Source organism: Drosophila gunungcola, chromosome 3R, assembly GCF_025200985.1.
Source record: "Drosophila gunungcola strain Sukarami chromosome 3R, Dgunungcola_SK_2, whole genome shotgun sequence".
Lineage (NCBI taxonomy): Eukaryota > Metazoa > Arthropoda > Insecta > Diptera > Drosophilidae > Drosophila > Drosophila gunungcola.
This window is the reverse complement of record NC_069139.1, coordinates 23,915,061-23,940,426: the sequence shown is the minus strand read 5'-3', so window position 1 is coordinate 23,940,426 and position 25,366 is coordinate 23,915,061. Positions and strand designations below refer to the sequence as shown.

The 25,366-nt window shown below is 38.4% G+C and overlaps 5 protein-coding genes and 1 non-coding gene across 8 annotated transcripts; 3 read left to right on the top strand and 3 right to left on the bottom strand.

Moving 5' to 3' along the window:
- LOC128255275 (uncharacterized) lies at window positions 1-702 on the bottom strand. The gene is made up of 2 exons (XM_052984816.1): window positions 510-702; window positions 1-272 (listed from the first exon to the last, which is right to left on the bottom strand). The coding sequence occupies exons 1-2, from the start codon at window positions 602-604 to the stop codon at window positions 62-64; spliced, it is 306 nt and encodes a 101-aa protein (XP_052840776.1). The 5' UTR covers window positions 605-702; the 3' UTR covers window positions 1-61.
- Window positions 703-1,744: 1,042 nt separating this feature from the next.
- LOC128255171 (lipase 3) lies at window positions 1,745-3,518 on the top strand. Its single transcript, XM_052984721.1, is given in 4 exon segments — window positions 1,745-1,862; window positions 1,956-2,546; window positions 2,548-2,676; window positions 3,099-3,518. Coding segments are annotated over 4 exon segments (1,185 nt in total). The 5' UTR covers window positions 1,745-1,778; the 3' UTR covers window positions 3,480-3,518.
- Window positions 3,519-4,266: 748 nt separating this feature from the next.
- Window positions 4,267-4,981, bottom strand: LOC128255243 (uncharacterized). The gene is made up of 2 exons (XM_052984814.1): window positions 4,743-4,981; window positions 4,267-4,642 (listed from the first exon to the last, which is right to left on the bottom strand). Exons 1-2 carry the CDS (start codon window positions 4,971-4,973, stop codon window positions 4,325-4,327), a joined length of 549 nt encoding a protein of 182 aa, XP_052840774.1. The 5' UTR covers window positions 4,974-4,981; the 3' UTR covers window positions 4,267-4,324.
- A 135-nt stretch (window positions 4,982-5,116) lies between these two features.
- On the bottom strand, window positions 5,117-10,592 carry LOC128255208 (mitochondrial dicarboxylate carrier). 2 transcript variants are annotated; one of them, XM_052984785.1, is made up of 3 exons: window positions 10,306-10,592; window positions 7,045-7,467; window positions 5,117-6,312 (listed from the first exon to the last, which is right to left on the bottom strand). In XM_052984785.1, the coding sequence occupies exons 2-3, from the start codon at window positions 7,443-7,445 to the stop codon at window positions 5,868-5,870; spliced, it is 846 nt and encodes a 281-aa protein (XP_052840745.1). In that variant the 5' UTR covers window positions 7,446-7,467; window positions 10,306-10,592; the 3' UTR covers window positions 5,117-5,867. The 2 variants fall into 2 exon arrangements, with proteins under 2 accessions (XP_052840745.1, XP_052840754.1); XM_052984794.1 differs by lacking the exon at window positions 10,306-10,592 and adding an exon at window positions 7,527-7,681.
- LOC128255223 (uncharacterized) lies at window positions 8,174-13,802 on the top strand. 2 transcript variants are annotated; one of them, XM_052984807.1, is made up of 2 exons: window positions 8,174-8,334; window positions 12,827-13,802. In XM_052984807.1, exon 2 carries the CDS (start codon window positions 12,849-12,851, stop codon window positions 13,602-13,604), a length of 756 nt encoding a protein of 251 aa, XP_052840767.1. In that variant the 5' UTR covers window positions 8,174-8,334; window positions 12,827-12,848; the 3' UTR covers window positions 13,605-13,802. The 2 variants fall into 2 exon arrangements, with proteins under 2 accessions (XP_052840767.1, XP_052840773.1); XM_052984813.1 differs by lacking the exon at window positions 8,174-8,334 and adding an exon at window positions 11,189-11,338.
- Window positions 12,155-12,228, top strand: Trnai-aau (transfer RNA isoleucine (anticodon AAU)). The gene has a single exon. It is a non-coding gene; the product is annotated as a tRNA-Ile (tRNA).
- Window positions 13,803-25,366: the final 11,564 nt, after the last annotated feature.

The following is a 25,366-nucleotide window of genomic DNA, read 5'->3' as shown; positions in this document are numbered from 1 at the left end:
ATATATATATATATATATATATATATATATACAAACTATGTGGAAAATCAATTTATTTAAACTACTGCTCCTTTTTGGGCTCGGATGGATCTGCTTTGTCGAGCAATTGGCTAATGCGTTCTTCTGTCAACGGCTCCTTACTATTGAAGAGTTTTTCGATCTCGGCCCGCTCATCATCGCCCATATCCTTGGCATAAAGCTTGGCCATTTCCTCAAGACGTTGTTGGTTTTTCTTCAGATGAGCGGGAAGCCAGAATATGGTCTGAACCATTCTAAAATAAATATGCGCATTATTATGGGGTGTTAGAGGGTTCCAAGCGAAGTTAAAGCTGGGTTTCAAAATGTATTAAATTTAAATTTATTGTTTTTCTTTTTAGCTACGATCTAAACAGTTAACTTGACTTAAATTACTCTATTAGAAAATGGTTTTAGGAAAGGTTAGATATGTTAAGATTTACTGAAGACACTTGTTTCAAAATTGTGTTCATGCTGTGAATACATAAACTTACTTGAGGAGTACAAATCCGCAGAGTGCCAGAAGCAGGCACATTCCGGACGTCTTTAACATGGTCCAATAGTCAACCGTAATTTGTTGGTGCTTCATTTTGGATGTCCCTTAAAAAGTTGATCCACTCGTGCCTGATTTATGACTTCAACTATCATATGTGGCAAGTGCGACATGGCCACATCCCTTCGGGCTAAAGTGGAAATGTTGTGGCCACGTCGTCAGGGGCAGCCGGCAAAGAGATACGTGTGTTGCAGACCACACGCAGACCAATCATATGTGGCCTCTATAAATCGATATCATAATTGCCCTGATTTGGTGACCCAACTATTAGGTGCAGCTGAAGTGCTAAATTAAAAATATAAAGAAAATAAGGTCCAAAATTTAAGAACTTTTGCAACATGTTGCTGGCGAAAGCTCAGCCATTTTATTGTTTTCATTGGCAATCGCACTTTCTATTTTTAACAATTATCTCTTGCCAATTACGTATTTGAAAATATTAGTAAAAATGATATGGCTTATTAAGAATAATGAACCCTTTTGTACCCTCATTGTGATTCCAAGAAAATTGTCAGTGCTTTTGCATTAATTGGGCAGATTTAAGTTTGCTGTATATACATATGTAAAAAAGGAACTATTGTTTAACAGGTTTGCAAGGATCGAGTTCGAATAATGGTTATTTTCTGTAACTTTGTGGGCAGAAATCTTAAAAAGAATTGTATTATTAATATAAATTTGATGATTTGTAATAATTTAAAAACTGAAAGACAAACAGGATTTGGTTTTTAAATCATTGTGAGGTAATTTCGCCAATCAAATACTAACAAAAACAACGGAAAACGGATAACCTGTTTTTAATTTATCTATTTAAATAATCCAAATCAGACCATATCTCAAATTAGTTTTTTTTTTTAGAAAAATACTGAAATGAATGACGTAAGCTTCTGCCCTAAATATTCAAAGCGCTCAATGATTTTAAACAAAACCAAAAAACGCATAAACTTTCGAACTTAGTTCGATTACCCGGTACTAAAATAATTGGAAAACGATAATCAGAAGTTTCGTTTGTGCGGGGACACGGGATTTTTTAGATTGTAAATTAGGTTCCCGCGATTTTAATCAGTATCTATCTCTATTATATATTTCTCTGATTTCTTGGGGTCTGTGAACGCGCTTGCCAATAAATCTGATGGCGTGTGCCTATCACAATATTGATAATGGTAGACGGGCTATAAAAGCCGAAATCCCAAAACACTCGGACCACAGTTGAGCGATGAGAGGAGGAATGTTAAAAGTTACCATATTACTGGTCGGATTGGGCGTGGTTTTGGCCGGCAAACGGCCAATTTCCGATTGCGTAAGTATAAACCATTTGGGAGTATAATTTAAATTGTTTTGAATCATCTCCATATTTTTTTTTTCAAATTTATTTTAATTACTTGTTTTAAAGGGAGAGCGCATTGAGGACGATGGCTATCCTATGGAGCGTCACGTGGTGACCACCAGCGACAGCTACATCCTGACCATGCACCGCATCCCATACTCCCCCAAAACGGGAGACACTCCTAACCGTCCGGTGGCCTTCCTCATGCACGGAATGCTGAGCTCCTCCTCCGATTGGGTGCTCATGGGTCCGGAGAGATCCCTGGCCTACATGCTGGCCGATGCCGGCTACGATGTGTGGATGGGCAATGCCCGAGGCAACACCTACTCCAAGGCGCACAAATACTGGCCCACCTACTGGCAGCTCTTCTGGAACTTCAGCTGGAACGAGATTGGCATCTACGACGTCCCGGCGATGATTGATTACGTACTGAAGCAGACGGGCCAGAAGCAGGTGCAATATGTGGGCCACTCGCAGGGAACCACTGTCTACCTGGTCATGGTGTCCGAGAGACCCGAGTACAACGACAAGATCAAGTCCGCCCATCTGCTGGGACCTGCCGCCTTTATGGGCAACATGAAGAGCCCCCTGACCCGTGCCTTTGCCCCCATTTTGGGCCAGCCCAATGCCATTGTGGAGCTGTGCGGATCCATGGAGTTTCATGCCCAGCAACAAGTTCAAGCAGGACATGGGCATCGAGATGTGCCAGGCCACTTCTCCGTTCGCCGAAATGTGCGCTAACGAGATTTTCCTGATTGGAGGCTACGATTCCGAGCAACTCGACTATGTGAGTATATGGAAACTTGGTTGTAAACTGGGCGACTACATATATTTTAACTTATGAACTCTAAAAAATTAGATGCTATAGAGCATTTTTTAACTGAAAAAAATGTAACATTATTATTTTTTTTTTCATTTTATTTGAGAATAAGTACAGAATCAGATGTTTTTTTAGTTCCGTTTTTTTTCGTTTTGAAAAACAATATTTACTTAAAAAAAATGCCAGTATCAGTTTGATATTTATAGGTCAACAAATTATCATTATTACCATTGAATAATCTAAAGTTGATATTAAAAACGGAAACTGAATGCGAACACGTCAAGTATTCTTACCAAGAACCGAATTTGATCAAAACGAGTGTTTTTTCTGACTTGACCATAGAATTCCAATGACTATCCAAAACTAAACTTGTTTCTTCAACTATTCAGGACCTGCTTGAACACATCAAGGCCACATCTCCGGCTGGCGCGTCCGTGAACCAAAACCTGCACTTCTGCCAGGAATACAACTCCAAGAAGTTCCGCAAGTTCGACTATACGGCTCTGCGTAATCCCTACGAATACGGCAGCGTGAGCCCCCCGGATTACTTGCTGAAGAACGCCAAGGCCCCCGTTCTATTGTACTACGGAGCCAATGACTGGATGTGTGATGTGAGCGATGTCCGCAAGTTGAGGGACTCACTGCCCAACATGGCACTGGATTATCTGGTGCCCTTCGAGAAGTGGGCCCATCTGGACTTCATTTGGGGCACTGAGGCTAGGAAATACGTGTACGACGAGGTCCTGAAGCAGATGAAGTCCTACGAATAGGTTTATTTCCTTCCGCAATAAATTGAACATATACCAAAATTTCGGGTTCATAGGACCACTATAAGTGATAATATCGTAGAGAAACCGTGGTCTAGTTGCAAAATCATTCGATAGTGCTGCGGCGACATTAGCCTCTTCAGCAGAAAGAAGTCATAAGGATACTCGTCCAGTTGGTAATTCCCTGGCGGCAACAGAGTTGTGTGCTATTCACTTTCACAAAAGTAAAAAAAAAACATCAGTAATTTACAAAAAGTAGGGTCCTAACAAGGTGTGGCGGTCCATGTGTCTTGTACATATGAGTCTCCCACAAGCGTGTCGTCTAAGAATCCAGTGTCAGATGGCTGTAGACTTTTAAGTCTTCTTTATTTTTAAATCTCGAAAGATGGTCGTTGTTCGTGTAAAGTAATGGGGCGTTTATTATGTGTCTTAAAATTTTGGCTTGGCAAGACTGAATAAGTATTATGGAAGTGTTACAGGCAGTGCCCCAAAAGTGTATGCCCCAGGAAAGATTGGGAATTAGTATAGCCTTGAAAATCGGTGCTTTTGCTGTTAATGAAAGTCCACTGTTTGGGCGAAGGAGCCACCTCATCTTCTTGGCTTTCTGGCGGGTAGCAGCTTCCAGTTTGTGTCGAGCTCTTGAGTCTTTATTGTAAAGATTTCAATGATGTGTATGGAAAAGTTAAAAAACCTTTTCATTAACAGTAAAATGAGTCCTTACTACCAGTCTTGTTTGGTGAGCATTTTGCCTATTTCATTTGTTTAATCCAGTGAGGACTTGAAGCAGATTAGGTTCTACAATTTATTTTTTCCACAATAAATTGAACATTTAGCAACTTCTGGACACCTTATTCTATTTCCAGCTCCGCCGTATATGATAACACAGCGGCATGGCCCTTTGAAAGTTTAAAATTGGTTCGATAGTACCCCGGCGTCATGAGCTTCTTCAGCAGATGGACATCCAGCGGATAGTCTTCCAGGATGTAGTGATCTGGCGGCACAGGACAGGTGGAAGGGTGAGGGGCATTCGAGTACTCCTTGAGCTGCTCGTAAAAGAAATCCTTGTAATAGGACTTCATGGTGTCGCAAACGTGCAGTTCGTTTAGGTCCATTATCTTTTCGAACTCCCCATCCTCCTCTGGAGCTCGATAGACCCTAAAGCGGATCTGTAAATGGTAAGTGTTCAGGAGGAATTTAGTGGAGGCATATTCGGCATATTCTCCATCTCTTGAGGGCACAAGGAAATTGAAGACTTTATTTTAATACCGTCCAACTGTTGTCCATGGGCGAATACAGTTTGAGTTCTCCACTGACTTGAAGGACATTTTCCTTAAACTCAGCGATGCGCAGGTGGCTGTGCAGATACTCGGTCTCTTCGATACCCTTCTCCAACTTATGGATCTTTAGCTTTCTTGCTTGAATCCCGAATAGATTGATGGCCAGAAGGATGGCTCCCAGCAGAACCAGCTGCTGAACTGGACCGGAAGAGATCCCCATTTCGACGGTTGGGCGACTGATGCTCGATCGTCGGCTGTCGAGGGTTTTTAAGAACCTGCATGGGGTAACAAATTGCAGCTAGTACCGGAAACGAACTTGCTGCGGATATCCCCAGATGTGGTGTAATTGATACCGAAGTGCAATCCGTTTGGGTTTTGTTTTATTTAATTATTGCATGGCAGTCTTAACACATAAAGCAACAACAAGCAGATGCTCAGCCATTGGTAACAAATTAGAGTTAATTGCTAACAGCACGGCAATGACGATGAAGTACGAATGAGCTCAACTTAAACCTTTCACGCCCACATTAAAGAGGGTAGATCTAAACAATCTTCAATGCCCTTTCATTTTTTACAATTGCTCTTTCTAATAACTGAAGGTCTGTTTTAAATCCTGGGAATATTGCTTTCCTAAATAAAATAGTTATCATACTTTTGTCAACAAATATTTAAAAATATTCATACATATATGTATGTTTTGAAAATATCAATTATATTTAAAGCCAATCTATATTTAATTGCAATCTCTTTAAGGTTTATATATTATATTTCTACTCATAGTGTATCGTACATTTCGAGGTACACTTCAATTTTTAATATTTTGAAAACAGTTATTAATTAGGTTTGAAAAAATGTTGAAGACCTTGTTACAAAAATATCATGTCCTAAAGACTATAAAAATTAACACGTTTAAGGTAGCGGGCATGAAACGTTAACACTTAATATTTTGCTAACATAAAAGCATCTTGGATAAGAATTATACCTGGCTAAAGCTAAGTTATGTTCGGTACTGTGGTGAACGAATTGCAGCTGGAATGTTAGCATTGCTCAAGGAAATCTGCCAGCCAGCCATGGGAGAATTATTGCCTATTTAGGAAGTCGATAACGATCCCGGCTAGCTTGGTGTGGTGCCAAAGTTGAGACGCAGTTGCTCGAGGAACACGAAAGTGATGATCGTGTGAGGACCCAGCCGCACAAAGGCCGGCACATAGCCCTTGAAGAAACCGAGAGGTCCCAATTTGGCCGTGTGCTTCACCACATCCCATAGGCCAGCGTACTCGCCTGGCTTGGCATTCATCGATCGTGTTTTTAGGACATCCAGCGGTTGGGTCAGGGTGGTGGCTATCGTTCCGGCCACCAGGGAGGCGGTGAAGTGCGTGATCAGGTTGTCGTGGAAATACGGCGTGGCCAGCAAATAGATCTTCGTCTGATCGTAGAAAGCAATCTGACCGATGGTCATCAGGATTCCACGGGCCGTCGCTGTAGTGGCGCCGGAGAAAAGCCGCGCGAAGCCCTCCTGGCGGTACACCCTAAACAATCCATCGACGGCGTTCTTGTAGCTAAAAATTGAAAAAACGTAAGTGATTGAAGATAAATTGTACTCGATTTAACATAAAAACTGCCTAGTAAAAATATGATCAATTATACATAATACATTATATTAGAAAGACATAACATCATATGCAGTTTGATGACTTCAAATCCTGATTTAAGTACTCTCCATATGGTAAAACGAAGTGGACATTTAAAAACGATCACTTATATTATTAATATTAGAAAGTCTATTATGTTTAAGCAAGACCTTATTACAACCGCATGCTTAGTAAAATAATTTCCATATGGTTAAACGAAGTGTAAATTTAAAATCTCTAAATGTCTACATTATAAAATATATTATATTTAATTGAAAAATTAAAATATTCGCATTCTTTGTAAAATTATTTCCATTTGAATCACTCAAGACAATGTTTTAACTTCAGATTTGAAGAAAATTACCCTTTCTCACTAAGATTTATTAACTAAAAAATCGAAATATTGTTTAAACAAAAATCTATATTAAATATTATTACATTATTTGATATTATATTAAATAATAATATTATAATATTATATATATATATATATATATATATATATATAGTGAGAAAGGGTAATTTTCTTCAAATCTGAAGTTAAAACATATATATATATATATATATATATTATATAAATAAAATTTTATAAATATTGTACAGGTTTTGATAATGGTTTTTTGTCATTTTACTGAATCCAAAGCCGCACTTAATACTTACTTCCGTCGCTGCTCCACGGGCAGCTTCACGTCGTTCTGCATGCGCACGTTGACCATGTCCGCCGGAGTGCCCACGATGCCACCGACGAGGCCGGAGGCTCCGGCTAACGCTACCTTGCCGGCAAAGGTGTCCGTCTTTACGTAATCCTTCCCAGCCTCGTAGACCCCGAATCGAGCCGTGGAGTAGGTCATTTGGCGGAGCATCGAGGCGGAGAGGCCGTTGTAGAAGACCAGGATTCCTTGTTCGCGGGCGAGCTTCGGGATCAACTGCGCCACCGACAGGTGTCCCTGTTGCGTCTGCAGCGTGACCTTGATGAGGTCGAGTGGGTGGGTCACCACGGCGGCTCCCACGCTGGCCAATCCGCCGAAGAACCACCTCGCTTTCCTCTGGGGTTTTTCCATCTCGCAGGTATAAAAATCTTAACTGGAAGGTGGTTAAAATAACACATTATTTACACACTCAAACTAAGACCTTTCTTATACCTATAAAAGGTGGTTCGGAGGCTAAATTGTGTCTCTTTCGAGGGGCGGCATTTTCAGTGGGTGTTGTTGTGTTATGTCATGCCGGAAAGCCTTAAAGGAACTGGCGGAACTTGAGGACCCGTAAAAACAGCTGGGCGGTTGCGCGAAAGCTCAGCTTGAAAGCTTTCGCCGTTTAAAAGGCGATAACTGTTATCTTGGGCGTAGCCCAAATATTTAAATTTAAAATGGGGGTTTCACATATTTTTTAAATTATATAATTCATTGTTATTATTGAGCAACCATTTGCAAAATATAAGAAATTGATTTAAGACTTAACTCCTATTTTCAGGGCGATGCCGAAAAGAACGCTAGAGTTATCAAAAACGGAAATCGTTCAAACAATCAATAAACAGTAAATGAATTGAGATTTTATGTATAAGTAAATACTTTTAATTTTTCCCATTAAAATTTGACTAAAGCCAAAAGAAACTCAGTTTCCTCATATGCTAAGGGAAAAAAAAATTATTTATACCTTTGAGATTTAATCCCATCCAGCACAACGTCCATGTACAAATTAAAGCCGTTACATCTTGAAATACATTCTGTTAGCCGTTAACAGTGCTCGTACGGCGCTTAACAGCACCGTTTTGAGCGTTCGAGTTGGCAGCCATGCCAAACAGCTGATCGTTTCGATTTACGGTCATACTAGCACCTACAACATGTTTTTCATGTCAAATTTATATATTTGTTTCGTAAACTAAACGGAAAAAGTGAAGCCCTCGACGCCAGAGAAGTGTTCTTGAAATCCGCCAGCCCGCCATATCTACAAGTGAGTAATTGGCCCGATAATTAGGGCCCCCAAACTTGCGCAACAAGTCGCCATTGCCGGGCAGCGTCTTTCTGCGAATTGCAAATTAAATTTGTTTTCAAGCGTCTCGAGTACTGTTTACATTTTGTTTTGGATATTTGGCACTAATTGCCAGCAGATCGTTCCATGGTTTTATATATGGCGTGAAATAACAATCAAAGAATTCGCCCCACTAGAATGAAAACACAATTGAAAAGTCAAGAGATGAAAAAGTTGTCTATACTCTTCTTTGAAAAATGACCATATCGAAAAGTTCAGCTGCATGGGGTTTAACTTTTAAAATATGAGTATCCATTTTGTATCCTTTTATCTTTACTTTTATCTTAAACCCATATTCAAAATTATGAAATTTTGGACCGATCTTTATCTACCTGTATGGTTCAAATTAAGAAGAATTTAATAAGTCCTTTTATGTTCTGCTATTGAGATGCAGTCGTCCGATTCCTGATCTACTACTTAATAGTCGAACTTTCATAATTCCAACCATTTTCTAGTTCTATAAAATTCATGTTAAGTACACATGGAATAATATATATTAATATATACTCGAACTTCTCTAACTTAAAGTCCCTTTGAGTGTTGGCAATAGAGAGTATCAATAAAGAAGAGTTAACGCAATAACTTTTAATTTCTTAACATGTTGGTGGCAGGAATTTTTTTAAGTTATGAGTTAGAGTTCGACTCTATTTTTAATTATATTTAACGGGAAAGCAAACCATTTTTAATGGCAATAATAAATTTATGATTTAAAATAAAATTCTCTTCTATATTTATTTTTTTTTATTGATTATTGTGGTAAAAATGTGTTTAAATTAAAATCTTTCTCTAACTTAATTATTTTGGTGGCAGAATGGTTTAGGCTCGACTCTTTTTGGAAGAAGACTTAAAGTAATTTAAGTACTGCAACTTTTTAATGGTAAAGAATTATTCATGATTTTTAATAACTTTTTAAATCTGTTACAAAAAATTAGTTTTTCTTTTGGTTTTTTTAAGGTTATTTAATTTTAACCAAGAGGTTATTGTAACGCTTACGTTCAATTTTTATTGTAAATAAAAGAGTTTGAATTTTAACTTTTGAAAAAGAGGATTGTTTACTAGGTTTATGACCAAAGTCAAGGGCAAAAGGGCTTCGGTTTGAATTTAGTGTGTGTAAAATTAATATCCAATAGAGCAATTGCTTTTTCTGTCGACTGTTTTGCTGCCCTTTATAAACCTGAAACCCGGGAGAAACAATCTTTATAGGCCTTGTACGATGTCCCTGCCTTATCAACCTCCGATTGGACCCGGTTACCGGGTCGTGTTTATAGATAGATAACATGTTTACCGTCGATGGAAATCTAGTGCACAACATTATTGCCAGCATGTGTTATATTCTGTTTTTTTTCGGTCCGCCCGCTTTTATTTATTTATTTAATTACTATTTCTGTTTCGGAACATCCACGTGCGGTGATTGCTTCATAAATTATATGCAGAAAAAAACCATTCTCTTCTGGTTTTGTTTCATTCTCGTTTTTTTTTTTTTGGCTGAATTTTATCTGAATATAAAATGAGTGGCAGTGGTCAAAGTCGAATTAATAACGAATATCACATGATCAGATGGCATACTAAAAATTGTTTTCGCTTTTAATCGAGCCCCCAAAACAGTCAAGTTGATAGTGGATTTTATTAACTAATGAACAGCTGATTTTTTGGCGAGGCCTTATTCCGATTATCTAAAACATTTTTAATAGCACGACAGATCGCGTGATAATTCAGTAATCCGCATGACACACTATCTCCGAGTGTGTTTGCCCGATTGGAAGCCACATGTTTGCCTTGCAAATAGAAAAATTAACTGACACTGCAATTGCATTTGCAATTGCTGAACTGCAAATGCAACAAAATGAAGAACACTGGGTGCGGAAAAGCTGCCACAGCTGATGGCGTATTTACCTTGAACAAGAATCGCTGCCGCTGTTTTTCCTGGTGCTGTCGGTTGTCTGCTTTCCGCGAAGAAAACTATTTAATAAGTTTATAATTTTTGGCACACCAAAGAGCGCGATAGAGGTAAAACCAGAGAGAGAAAGAGCGAGTGAGAGACCTCAGCACGGCATCGCTGTCCACACAAACTGGTCTGGGTTTTGGGGAATGGGATTGGTCAGGGGTATTATTTTTTTTTTTGCTGCTGGAGGCAAACGAAACGCAACGCCTGAGCACCGAAAGCGGACTGATCGCCGCCGCTGACAGCGCGCCAGTTCCCTCAAAACAGCCGGCAAACAGTCCGACCCTACACTCGCAAAAACTACGGGCTTAAGCCCACCCTTAAAATTTATTGAAATTCAGCGTTTAAGAACAGTGCTTTCTATAAAAATTATAAATGTTTATATATCTCAGATAATGTTTTTAAGTGAGCTGTTGATGTTTAATTTTGTTATCAATATAAATATAATTTTTGTCAGCCACTTATTAAAATTATAACTCACTATTGCGTAAGCTAAGCACAAAGTGCTATACACATGCACTTACCATAGTAAAAAAAAAAGGTATTATTCAAACAAGTAATTAGTAATTAGTCAGACTTGCGATTTAAGGGTCGTCAGAATTGTATTTTTATATTACATTTTTAGTTATAAATATATATATTAACTGTTTGGATACAATACAATACAATGCATTAAAAAAATGTTAACATTAAATTGTTTGCATGGCCCATACAATTTTTGTTGTAAGTTCCCTTTGTAAACTTTCTCTGAGTGTCTGGATTTGACTCGGCGTCTGTTTTATCGCTTGGTCAAGGCGGGCATGTGGGAAGTGTTCTGGCACTGGGCCGCCACCGGGATCCGATGCCGGGATCGACTTAGTTAGTCGGTGGCGGTCAGCTGGGCGACACAGCGAGAGAGTGAGATTGTGAAGCGGGGAGAGCGAGAGAAAGTGGGCGGGCGAACGGTACACTGATCGTGGCGAGAGTCAACTTCAAACAAAACTGGTGAGAGCTTCTTATTGACAATGCGTTGGCTCTCCAAACTTTGTTCGTATGTGTGTTAAGATGATGGTATCATATAAGAACTCATTGTACATGGGGTGTACGGTGTAACTGCGAGCTTTTCTAATACAAGGCTGCCATTCATTACCTCATTTTCCATTCGGTCATTATGGAATGATCATGAACATAACATGTGGCAATGACTTAAGTTTTCCACCCCGAAACATTTATGTAATTTGAAGAAAATCCGGGCATGTGCCTCTCAAAACACATTAATCATGGGTCTCCCAATCCCCTCATTTTCGATAATTTATTTTATGCCTAATTAAAAGTTTGTTTCATTGTTCATTACAAACAAAGCTCGATCTTTTCATGGTTTGTGTAATGCATTTCGGAGTCAAGGTTTAATTAGAATGTTTTTGTTTGCCTGCACTGCAAATACTAAACGCTTCCAGGCGGAAAATCTGTTGCCTAGCCAGCAATCGTCGCCGTGATATGAGGCCTAATGCCGTGATAAGAACTCATCTTGACAATGAATTGGCAAATATTTTCACCAACTATTACCAACAGCATGCTTAACTCTTATTTATATACATATGTTTGTGCACGTTTGTGTTGCATGTCGTGCCATTAACACTTTTAGTATCTCCCAGCTATTTTAGCAACCTTATCCCTAGTGTTAAATTGTGATTAAACACAAAATAAATTATTTTTTAAAAATAACCTACAAAAGCTTTATAAGAAAAGAGCTTTTTTATCAGAAGGAATTTTCTAGAGCTTTGGGGCTTAAATGGGCAGTTTGTCGGCGCCACACACAACGGCCCATTAGCTCAGTTGGTTAGAGCGTCGTGCTAATAACGCGAAGGTCGCGGGTTCGATCCCCTCATGGGCCAAAACTTTTTTTTTTGTAACTTCTGGGTAATTTGTATCTATACTAAAATTTTTTGCATGAAAGAAAAAAAATATATAAAAAAATATTTAAAAAAAATATGTTTTGTCGATATATATATAACTGAAATTTACATTTTTAAAATGCTTCAGTGTTTTAAACACTTTAACTGTATTCTTAATTACATTATGCACCAACGACATTAATTCATAAAGGTTTTACAAAACACTTTTAGTTTAAGAAAACAAATGTGCCATGGCAAATAAAACAGAAAGAACAATTACATTTTCTTTATATTAATGATTTATCATTTATTATAGCTTGGTATATTTTAACACTTTATGTTTATTAAGTACAATTTCTTGAATGGTGGCACTGATGAAGTGACTAGATGAAAATTCTCTCCTTATTCATTTTCCCTCCCCGATTTTGGTCAATAAATTTCATTCCGTTGGTCCCCGGTCAAGTCAAGTGTTTTTAACCTCATCGGCCTGGTCGGCCACGTGACCCGTCCCGAAAAAACAAAATACTGCGCACTTAATTGAACTCCGCAGATGACATTTACAAATTGACTCATGGCTGTTTGTTTTATGCCATTACAGATCCGCACGCGTAGTCGAGACAATGGCCACCTCAGTGCTGCTAGCCTGTGGACTCAACGAGCAGAAACTGCCAGGATTCGTACACATTAGCGAGGAGTCCAATGTGGATGGCAGCTTCCTGATCAGTTGCATTTTGGGCCAGAGGTTACGCATCTCGAACGCTGGGACCCTGCTCGTCTGTCTGCAGCATCACTACCAGCACTATTTCAATGCTGGCATGCGATTGGGCTACAACACAAATATTTTCCAGGGGAAAACGCTCGGGGTCATCGATGTCCTGAGCGACATGGCCGGCGAGGGATTGGCCTCCAAGTGGCTACGCCAATCCGAGGGCCAGACATTAACCGACCAGCTGGTGGAGGACATTCGGGCCCAGGTTGAGAGCAACTATGCCAGTCGAAACTCGTACACGGTTTTGATTGATAACCTGTCCATATTGTTTAATTTGGGCGCGAGCAAACTGCAGGTTCAGCAGTTCTGCCAGGACTTGGCTGCGCTCGCCAAGGAGCGGGACAATCTGACGGTGATCACCAAGCTCAGCAACAGCGACATCTACCAGCTGACGGATAACAACGTGGCCAAGCTCGGTCAGGTGCGCATCCAGGTTTTGCGCTTGAAGAGCGGCGTGTTTCGGGAGGTGGACGGCAAGCTCCTTATCGAACGCGTCCTGGACGAGGGCAACTACGCCTGCGAGGAGACACGCAAGGAGGTGCTCTATAAGGTCAACGATCGCAACGTCAAGGTTTTTACACCGGGCGAAATCGGGGTCAAGGTCTAGGCGGGGTGACCGTTAATAAATTCATGAATTTTAATAAAGCCATTTTTGTATATTCTGAGAATTGCCAGTCAAAGGTTTCTAATTGCGGCGGAAATTTACAGCATCTGTTACACTAAGATATATTGTTCGAACTTAAGTAACATTTAATGAAATTTTAATCCAAAAGTCCAATTATATTAGTAAAATGTTTGAAAATAAGTATTACACTTTTGTCTTTTTTCTCTTTTCTTTATTTTTAGATTATAATTATTGCTATAATGATTTAAATTTTTAATAATATATATTCTTATTATTTGAAGTATATTTAAAGCGATAAAAACGTTGAGTGTAGTCTTTCTAGATGGTCAATGCGCCGTTCAATCTAATTGCTTTTGTTCGTCTTCTATCTGGTAGCATCTGTTGACGTCACCCTCTTTGGCCAAAATTTGATGAATTTATGTCTGGTCACGATCAATAAGGAGCCAAGCCAGCGCCAGAAAAGTTTGGCCCAAACTGGTAGGCCCACATAAAGACTGAATGACAAACGCCAACAATAAAAAGAAAGCAATTGAATTTTTCCAAGCCATACAGCCAAAAAAGTTGATTAACTACGCTTGGGCCGCTGACAAAAATGTGCTTCGGCAGCAAAGACCATTTGGGGTCGTTTAGTCCGAGGAAGATTTATTTGTATATGTTTTGTCCCAAAACTGGATTGGGTTTTACCGCTCATGATAATGGCTTTCTAGTTTGTTAATTACTAGAAATTTTCCTATACCCACACACTTTACGACACACTTTGATGGAAATGTACCGATGGAAATTTGATATTTTATGGCTTGCAAGACGATGAGTTAATGTCTTGTCCTTGATTAATGGGGATTTTATTTAAATGCCTGTAATTTTGGTGGTACTTCTTTAAACACTTTCGGCAAGTGTTTACTGCCTGTGTTCGGGCCACAAATTTGTATCCTCTCATTTAGCATTCACGTCGCAAATTGTCGAAGCAACCAAGCCAGGCGTAAATGGGGAATTGCATTTGGCGGTCGCACACGATGTTCCAGATATGGCCCCTAAACAAACCCAGCAGATGACTTAATTAATTACGCAAATGCTTTTTGCGCACCGGAGCGCTAAATGTCGCTTATTGAAAGTTATAGCGATGCGAAGCGCCATGAAATCGAAGCCAATCGCAGGATGTGCTTTAAATTTCAAGATTTTCTGGCAAACGCCAGCATGTACTAAAATAAAAAGAAGCGACCTCCTGCCGAAACGGAAGCTTACCAATATCCACACTGTTATTGATCATGTAAATTTATTTGGCTTATTTAAAAAAAAAAACTTATTTACATTATGCGTTGTGAAATCTGTGCAATGCAAAACCGTTTAGCGATTAGAAATTTTATGGTTTTAATATAAACACATATTTAAATAGAGCTTAGATTAAATTAAGTTAGCTACAAGAGAAACAGATGTGTCCCATTGCTACATAAATATAATAAAATCACGTATTTCGATTTTCCCTGTCTCTGACCGCTCAAAAAAGCACTCTAAAAAAATATGTAAAGTTCCTACGAATATTTAATTTTATTAAAAAATATTTCTATAAACTTTACATATTTTTAGAATGTTTATACCTTTTTTTTCAGAGTGTTTTTTTTAGCTGCGGGGAACCGGGAAAATCGAATTGCCGGCTTGTCCTTGGAAACAGCAAACGCAACAAGCGGCAAATAGGAACTGAAAGTAATGATGGGACAAAAAAAGCGTATCTCGCATGAAATACGAAAGGATGTTACATCTAGAGTGCCTTGGAAACGCCCCTTTTACGGACTTGTCTCTGTTAATGACAAGGTCACATATAAATTTTGTTTCATACTTTCGGGGAAACGCCGGAAATGAGTGTTTTTCCCAAATATGCATCATATGGCTATGTATGTATATGTATATGTATGTTTATGTACATTTATGTACGAATTGATGACAACAGCCAGTATGCAGAAAAAGGAAATGGTGCACAAGCCATAATTTATTCACATAGGAGCGTCATAAACATAAAATCGGCTCGACGGGCTGTCCTTTCATCAATGATAATAACGTCGCATTTGTGCGGTCCAGGCTAAAAAATTGGGCGGCCAGCGATTCGAGTACAATGACCAGCCAAAAGAACACAGTCACCTACGTCATCCTTAGCCGTTCACCCCCCAGTTCCCATTAAAGCTCAAAAATATTTACCCTTCTCAACGCGCAAAAAAGGGGGTTCATTTTTTAAGGTCTGATATGATGCCATATCTTCCGATTTTCATCGCCATTGTATCGCGCACTGAATTATCGGCAGCCTGGCTCTTGCCATCAACTTATTTTTGCTGCTGCCGCACAGGGCGTATGTGTAATATTTATTTAACAGCCGCACACATACACACAAACTTTTGCTTTAAACGAGGCAGCTTGAAGATGCTTTTAGCTGCCTTTGACAACGCGAACTTTCTTGTTTAGAAGGATTATGAAAGGTTGTTTGTTGTCAAAGACAACACGAATAAATAATATATCAAAGTGATATTAGATATTTTACTTTAAAGCAAGAGTAGCTTTATTACTTAAACGAACAATGCTTTGAAGTGTAGTATTCTAAGACTTTTAAAACAATAATCAAAATAATAGTAATTTAAAAATTTGTGACTAAGCTTATTTTATTATTATTTTTGCTCATATTTAAGCCCAAAGATATCCTTGAAATTACAGTTTCAATAAAAGCATACCGAACGTGATAAATTTGAAACTTTTGTTAAATTAAATTTTTAGCTTAGTCGTCTTACCACATTTTAGTTTAATTTCATTTAGTTCAACAGAGCGCAGCATTCAAGGGTAAAAGCACAACGAAAATGCATGCAATTTTACTAATTCAATATGAACATTTGAGTCGTGTGCCAGCAAAACGGAATTGTCAACTGTTTAGTGTCCTTTGTGAGCGCCCTCCCTCCGGATAAAAGTTTTTCATGGCTTTGCTCGTTTCGATTCCATTTCGCTTCCTTTCGTTTCGCCACGGTTCCGCTTCCGAAAGAGCAATTAAAGACACATTTAAGCAAAATGAGCGCCAACGAATTTAATAATTTCCATTCAAATGCTGCCGCCAAATGGGCAAATGCCAGTGCACTGGTGTGCAAAAATTTCGCGATTTCGAGAGGATTTAGATTAAACAACTCGGTGGAATGTAACCTCAATACCTGGACCCTTACATTAGGCCGCCAATTTATAGGTGCAGTAATCGCATTTCACCACCATTGCCGCAAAAGTGGCTGCTAAACCGAAAAACATTCGAATTGATTACGTTGCGTATACGCAACATTTGGCACTCGGGCCTTTTCCCACTCAAATAATGTTGTCTGACACTTTTCCCTTATTTTATTTTTTTTATTTGGTTTTTTGAACAGCACCATCTAATTTGGGCTGTGCTATGATTATGCGGTTGGCTGGTTTTTGCGTGGGGACGTGTGTATTTCGTAGCTTTAAGCCAGGTTAAGTGGTCGCACCTACGCATGCACGCACAAACACACAGCGTTGCTCAAATTGAAAACTCCAACCGAATGGCGTGACAATCGACCGGGCCAAACAATTACCAATTTCGATATGCACAGGCAGACATGGACGTTTCCGTGCCATAAAAGCGTCTGAGGATAACTAGGAAGATACAACATTGATGGCTCGTTACTAGCAAATTGTATAAAAATCCTACCCAGTCGTTTGCTTTATTTGTTGAAACACTTTTTATGGCTTGCCCGGCTGTCATAAAGATCCCTTCGTCATTGGACATGACCATGGGCCAGAGATCTTCTGGCCAGGACAAGAGGCAGGTCAAGGAGCATGTGGTCGTTGGCCAATTGAAAGCAATGGCAGAGGCTCTTTGATACCATAAAAATGTATAAAACGAGGTATAGATAACGAAATTTAAGCCTAACATCGGACTGCTGATTGTTAATGTGCTCAATTTGTACATTTTAAATGGCAGTGTTACTTTAAAAACTGTGAAGACAATGTTTTTCGTTGTTATTGTGACAATTTCATAGTTGTTTGCTGAATCGGCACACCCTAAGGCTAACAAGTTCAACTACCTAGTTACAACTATTTATGGTACAAGCATAGCTACAATTTCCTTCTGGCTACGGCATTGTGTTTTTCAGCCAGCAACATGTGTTCAGTGCCAATGTGAGTGCACTGAATGGTTTTCGAATCGCAACAAAAGGAATATTGATTGGAATTTGCATACACTTTTGTACAAGATTATCTGACATTCCGAGAAACCCAAAATCCAGCAGCACGCCGGCTCAGTGTCACGTAGTCAGTAGATGTGCTCTCTGAGGGACTGACAAATGCCAGTCCTATCGGAGGCCCGTGTTTGCTGACCTTTCCTGAGCGGAATTCCTAAGCACTTTTGCCGAGTCCTCATAAAACAGCCACTTATATAATACCCTTGAAGTGTCCAGCTCTCCTTTTGATAAGAAATATCTGGGCGAAATGCTGTTGAAATTATGTTCAGCCGGATACCTTTAATTACGGCACGTTATTGTGGTGGCCACCTTCTGCTGACTGCTACTTTACGGTCGTAATTTTGCTGAAAACTTTGGTGCTGCAGTAAATTTTGCACCAAGTACACTTGCACACAAAGGGCGTCGACAGCAAAGATAAAGAGGTAGCCAAAGTTAAATCCTGTACACGGAAAAAGATATTCTTGTTTGTTGAATAATATATATGGTATATTGTAATTGGATACCACCGAAAATTAGTTAATAAGATTATTTTTGTTTTACTTGTATCCAAAACTGTTTTGTGTTCAACTATATAAACAGCTTTTACTTGATTTTAAATAAAGTTAAGTTACTTTCACGTCAAATTTAAATTTAATTGATTTAAATGTGTGACTAAATTCAGAATGTGCTCCAGTAAACATTTAGATAATTTAAATTTTGATATTTCTGAAAAGAGTGGAGTAAAAATTCTAAAAAACCTAAAAATATTGATATTTTCCTTTCTTCAAGTTTTTGATGATAACTGATTTTTGAGTATGTTTTGAAAACGATTTTGTTTAAGTGTAAGAAAAACACAAACAGAGCAGACCGCAAAAATGTTACGCCCTCGAGCCAAAACACATAGACAACGTAACGCACACAAAGGCAAACTGAACAGAGACACTCACACAGGTGGCCCAAAAATGTACTGTCTGAAATGGCAAGTCGCGTGTTGTAATTTTCATGTGTCGACAGAACGGAAACGGAACGGCAAAATAAACACACAGCCGACTTTATAAACACATACACCCCCCGACCCACACACACACACACACACTGAGAGAAACAAACGCCAACACTCAACACTCACAGACTGGCAAAAAAGAAAAACCGCAGCGAACGATAATGGAAAGCATTAAAGCAGATTACTTGTGAAGCCAAAATGCCAAGAGACACAGCGGCTGGCTGAATTAGGGAAATTCAAGGACGAGACTCCCATTTTGTATGCGTGAAAAGGCATCGAATTGATGGAGATGAAGGTCATTCGAGGCAGGCTGCAATCAGTGCTTCCTCTCTCCGGATAGTGCTTCCCATTTTGTCGGTCCGACCGGTTGCGTAGGCCACTTTTAATTATTCCTTTACTCTCAGTGCTGTCGTTTTAGCCATTTTGTGGATAGCTTTATCAAGGACAAACGATATACAATTTGCTTTTGTATATTAAGCATTATTATATTAAAGTAGATAACAAATTATTATAATTTGCTTTTGAATATTAAGCATTATTATGTTGAAATAGCTAACAAAATCTTATATAAAGAATTCTTTTTAATTGTAATTAATTGAGTTTTTTATGGGTTTTATTTATTTCATACCGAAAACGAATAATTACGAATTTATATATACTCTAAATAAAGTTTTTAAACTAAAATAAATCAGTCTTTAATATTAATTAAATATTAAATTCCATTTTGAAATGTTTTAAATAAAAAGTATTAAATTTGTTTTTTGATTATATAATGTTTTACCTTAAATTTATGTTTTTCATTAAATAAATAAAGTTTTTTTTGTGGGTGGTTTTATCAAATTGCGGCGCCCAAACTTAGGCAACACTATGCGAAATGGTTATGGCCCGCACACCCACACCCACACACTAACACACACACACACACACACACACACACTTAGCTATTCGAGTTAAAATTAAGAAGCAGAAAAAGAACTTGTCGCTGGGCAATTTGTTTAATGAAATCATCAAATTAACTAAAATGGCGGCCCGAAAAGTGAAAGTGTAAGCAATTTGCTGCCGCCTTGTTTGTTGTTGCTGTTGCTTTTTGTGTCATGAAAAATAAAACCGCAGTATGATATGGCCAAAGCCTCACAAATCCCCTTTCCAGCGATGAACACGTGCCCACCCACTCACAACCTCAATAAATAACACAGGAAAAAAGGTATGGCTAAAAGTTAATATTACAAGGATATATATTAAATTTCACTTAATATATTATTCGAAAATTTTAAAGGTTTCAATAATAGCAATAAATATTTTTAACAACTTTTTTAGTTTATTTATGTTATATATTAAATTATATTTGTTGTATTCTTTTTTCTCTGCATTGGAAATTCAACCGATGTCAGAGGCATAACTGTGATGGCTAAAACACTTGGCGCGTGTTATTCAAATGCTCTCACGTCTTTCAGGCTGTCGTTTTGGCCATGTTTTCAGCATAAATAGCCCAGTGACCCCCGACTAGATCCTGGCCAAAATACGCCCCCGAGCGCTTCAATTACATTATTAATCACATCACTCCCAGGTCTTACTTTGAGCAGTTGGCCGCCCCCGGCTGCCGGGCAATAAATTCGTTGGCCACCAACAAAACTTTTTCAATTAACACAAAATTATGCAAATTGAGTGGCTGCCAAAGTCGCAGCCATAGGAGTTGCTTAGATAGCGATAAGACAAATGGCGTTGGCATAGATTTTGGGTGTGAACTTTTCGAAGGCCAGCATTTTAAAGAATTATGACCTACCACAACGAGCCAACTTTTGATGCTGTGGGTGTTTGTTAACAGGAAGAATAATTGATACTTCGAATTTATGGCAATGGCTTAAAAGTCTGCCAAGAGCTATATTTAAATAACAAATTGATATTTGAAAATTATGTAATTTTTTTAAACAATTAAAATAAATATGACTGCAAATTTAAAGTAAGGCTTTAAAGTTAGAAACAAAGATACCCTTGAAGTAATGACTGCCAGTTCGTTTGTGTATAAAGTTTGCCGCTCATTAAGACAGGAGAGCAATAAATTGCCGAATATACATGACAGCGATGGTAGCCACACAGAAAAAAAAAACAATGAGTTTGTTAGTTTTGGTTGTTTACTCTAAGTGTTTTTTTTTTTTTTTTGGTTACAAATAAATATTTGGTAATAATTAGAAGCTAAATCACTTAAACTTTTAACCAAAGAGATATATAATTCGATTTATATGTTTAATTAATTTATCTTGTTTTAGAGCAAAATAAGTATGGCTTTTAATGCTAACAGAATTCAGAAGCATGTTTCTGTGGAGTCTCGGATGCTCAGCATGCCAGATGCATTCGAAGCGATGAGAGGCGCCAACTGGCGACATTCATCAGTGCGAGTTTCGCGCTCACATTGTCTCGTCCACAAATGAGTTTGTGGCTTTCATTCGCAGGAGCAAGGACATGAAAAGGGGCCGAAGAATGGGGCGTGGAGCTGTCTCGTTACGCTTACTTAGCCGCTTAATTTATGCATTGTGCAGGGCGCAAATGATGCCTTGTTTGCCATTGCAGTGTGTCTTCTGGCCGGGTGGTTAACTTCTCCCCTGGCACCGTTTCCCAGCCAAACTTTGGCTCTGTGGAGCTCAGTTGAGGTGAACGGACCACACTATTCCATTAGCAGTCCAAAGTAGGAGGTGTCCTGAAAATATATTTGTTGCTTGAATAAAAAACTTCTACTAACATCGTAATACCTATTTATGATTGGAATCAATTTTTCAGTATGTAGTCAATTTTATGAGATAACAAAACGCATAACTTTGCAACATCTTCTTCTCATAAATTAAGTGCATAAAATAAACTTTTATGAGACACTTTAAAAAAGATTTATTCCAAAAGAAAATAAAGATATATTTAAGTTTGCTTTATCTGAAAATGTGTTGTCACCTTTTTAACTCACGGTTTAACTTTAAGCACTTTCCTGTGACTCCGGCTATTAAAACGGAGAATTTGAGCTGAGCAACCATATGCCAAAGCCACTACCACTAAATTGCGCAAAGTTGTCCCCTGAAGATGCAACAACTAAAGTTGTGGTCGTGGCTCACCTTCTTCCTGGTGGAAGCTGCGAAACTTGCAATTAGGTTAGTGGCTTTCTTTATTGCCATTTGCAGCAAACGCTCACTAAATATACGTCGCGTAATCTGAATCGCAAACGACTTAAAGGTTTTAAAATTTAAAAATGAAACACACCTTCATATCCAAGTTTCTCCAGAATTTTTATTGGCAAGCTTAAAAGGTTTTATTAACAACGATTGACATACAATAAATTAAATCAATTCTGATTTCCCAGTAATATTTATTTCTTTTTTCAACTTTAAATAATTTCAAATATTTCATTGTTCATTTTGTTAATATATTACTATAAATATTTTAAAATTTGTAGATACACCACCATTTCAGACTACTCTTACAACTTAAGAAAAGTAAAAGAGCAGACAGTTTTACTGAAAAGGGGTCATCCGACTGCACTAATCGAGAACCAGCCGCAAGCCTTTTGCCGAAAGGTGGTCGGCAAGTTGGCTAATAAGTTTTAATAACGATTGACTTGTCTGAGCGGAATTATATACAGAAGCGGCGATGGTCAAATCGATTTGTCTGGTGACATTTTTCAAGTCGATACTCGCTATCAATTGGCAATTATATGCGATGGAAATGCACTGCCATTTAATTTAAAAGTACCGGGTGGTCCTGAATGACAGAGAATCGTTTCATTTGCACATAAATCAAACAGGAATTGCGTTAAAATGTTGCTTCAATTGATTTACTGTTGACTTGTTGCTGTTTTTATTTTATTTCAGTTCGTTCAAGATGCTTGCTGTAATGTTAATGTTTTTTGTTTCGCCTGGAGGAGTTATTCATTTATTTCCCTGGCTGTCTTCGGTAAATATTACATAATGATAAGCGAAACAAAAAGTGTAGAGAGCTTGGGGGCGTACTCAATTTTTTTTTTACTTCTCTTAGAAATGCCTTTTCCGATGAGTTGTCGCTAACTTTTTGTTTAAGCCATTAAGGCGGCTTCATATCTTTTTTATGATTTTATTTCCCTTGATTATTTTCAAATTTGTAATTACCAAAGTTGAAAATTTCCCAAGATATATTTAATTCTTGTAATTTATCAAATTTATTTATGTTTTCTTAAGCAGAAATTAAGGAATAAAAGTGATGTGATATGTTTGTTGCCATTGTGAGTGCTAAAATATCTTGAATGATTACATTTTAAATTACATTACAAATAAAACAGTAGCTAGATTACATTTTTGTTGGGGTCAAAAACATTTTCATTTAGTTTCGTTTTGGAAAAGTTTATTTCTGCGTGAATAACTTAAAGATTGCTTTTATTCTGACTGCAATTAGTTAAACTTTTCTTACTTTCTTTATTTTAGTAATATAAATATTTTTTGTAGAACACCTTACAGCACTGATATCCACGCCGCCCCATTGTTTATTTAGCTTTGATTTATGCATTGAGTGTTTTAAATGTGGGCGTGCTATTTATGGGCCTTGACCGATGTTCGTTCGTCTGGTGTCGTTTTTGCGCTGCTTGCACTTGATTTGTGGCATGTCCTGGAACGCAGACAAGGACTCGAACCCAAACCCAAGTCTGAACACAAAGTGGGGCCACAAGTCAAAGCCAGGACTCTGGACGCGGACAAGGCGTGTCCTGGCGAAAGGTCACTTGATGTATGGGAACCTTAGCTTCTTGGCCCAGCTCAGCTATTTTGCATATTTGGCTGTTGCTGTGTCAGCAGTGGAAATCACTTCAAATATTATGGCTCCTTGTCTTGCCAGTCGGCCACCAGCCAGATTTGTGTCCGAAAAGTTCGTGACAAATTTGACAAGATTTTGCAGCTCATTTGTGCGGCATGTTTGGCTGCTCTGTTAACTTGGCTTGTTAACTTGGCTTGTGCTGCATTGCACTTGACTGCTGATTTTCTCATCCACAAAACAAATGAGTTTCGCTCCTTCGTCTTCAGGTCTTTCATCGCAATCATTCTCTTGTCGCTTGTCCAATCTGAACCTGCATTGGTCTGAGAAAACGCAGACTTCATCTTTGATACCCCAATTCAAAGTAAATGGGAAAAGCAACTGGCATTTTTGAATGCATTTTTGGGAGAAAATTATACATAATATGAACATTTCTATGCCCACATTGCATGCCACATTCTTGTTTTATGAAACAAATGTCTCTAGCATTGAATTAATTTCCTATTGACATTGAGTCAAATAATTTATTGCCTTTAATATATAAACACAAAGTTTAATTCACTCGCATAAGCTTGTTGTTTTAAGAATTCCTTTAAAATTGTTTTAGTTAATATTTAGTTTGTATTTTTACAAGAGTATATTTTTAATAAGTGGGTTTTGAAAGTGTGGTTACTCAATAAGGTTAACTGACTTGCAATTTAAATATACAATTATATATGGGGAAATGGTAAATCAACATTGTTTCAGAATATAAAAATCAAATAAAAATCGAGCGTGTCACACCTTAAATTGATTTCAAGGCCGAAAGCATTTAACATTTAATTGCCGACGGCTAGGCCAAAGACTTAGTCGGTTAACCGAACTCAATTCATCGGCATCAATGTGCCAGTAAACCATTTCAATTAGGCCGAGACCGGAGACGCGATGCAAATGTGAAGCGGACCACATGGGTAGTCGACTTGCCAGGAATCAGCAATTTAATGTCGGTTAAAGCCGCAGACATCGCATCGACATCAAGCATCGGGGGCCCAAAAGCTGGAGTCCCTGTAACGATTGCCGTAGAATTGCCATGTGTGCGCGTGTTGCTTCAGCAGACCGTAAGCTACGTGCCAGACTAACCTCACCAGCCCACCCCCCAGCCCCCCTCCCACACACCAAAAAACCCCTCCCGAAACCACGCATCCACTGCCATGTGAAGCCCCCCTTCATGGACAGCATGCCAACAGCTGTAAATCGCTGGCGCTGGCTCGATTTCTTTGTGTGATTTGTTGTGGAACGGATGTTGGCAACATGTCCCACGAACTGCGGACACAGTCCCCTTCCCCTGCATTCTTTTTAGCCATTTCAGCTACTTCCGAAATAGTCGAAATGGTTCCCTCACTTGGCGGCCACGATTTAATTCGCATTCGCCAGATATCACCCTAATTGAATTCATTTCGTTTCAGCAGATGGCGGAATTTTAAGCATTCGATAACCGAGTTGGGGCTGAATTGCAAACATTATAAGTAAATGCTTCTTTATGGGAGAGGAATGTAATTTATTCATTCTCGGTTTCGATTGAACGTGTCTCGAAATCATTGGAATCGAAAGGGATCAAAAAAAAAAAAGGTCGCGATTGTAAAACCATGCAGCTCTTGAATTACAAATGTAACATTTACTAAACTTTTTATATTATATAACCTTTGAATTATATATTAAATACAGGAATCTCTTTAGTATTTTTAAAATTATTCATAAGTAAAGCTTGTAAAGTTTTGTGATTTTCTGATAAAAAGTTTGGCATT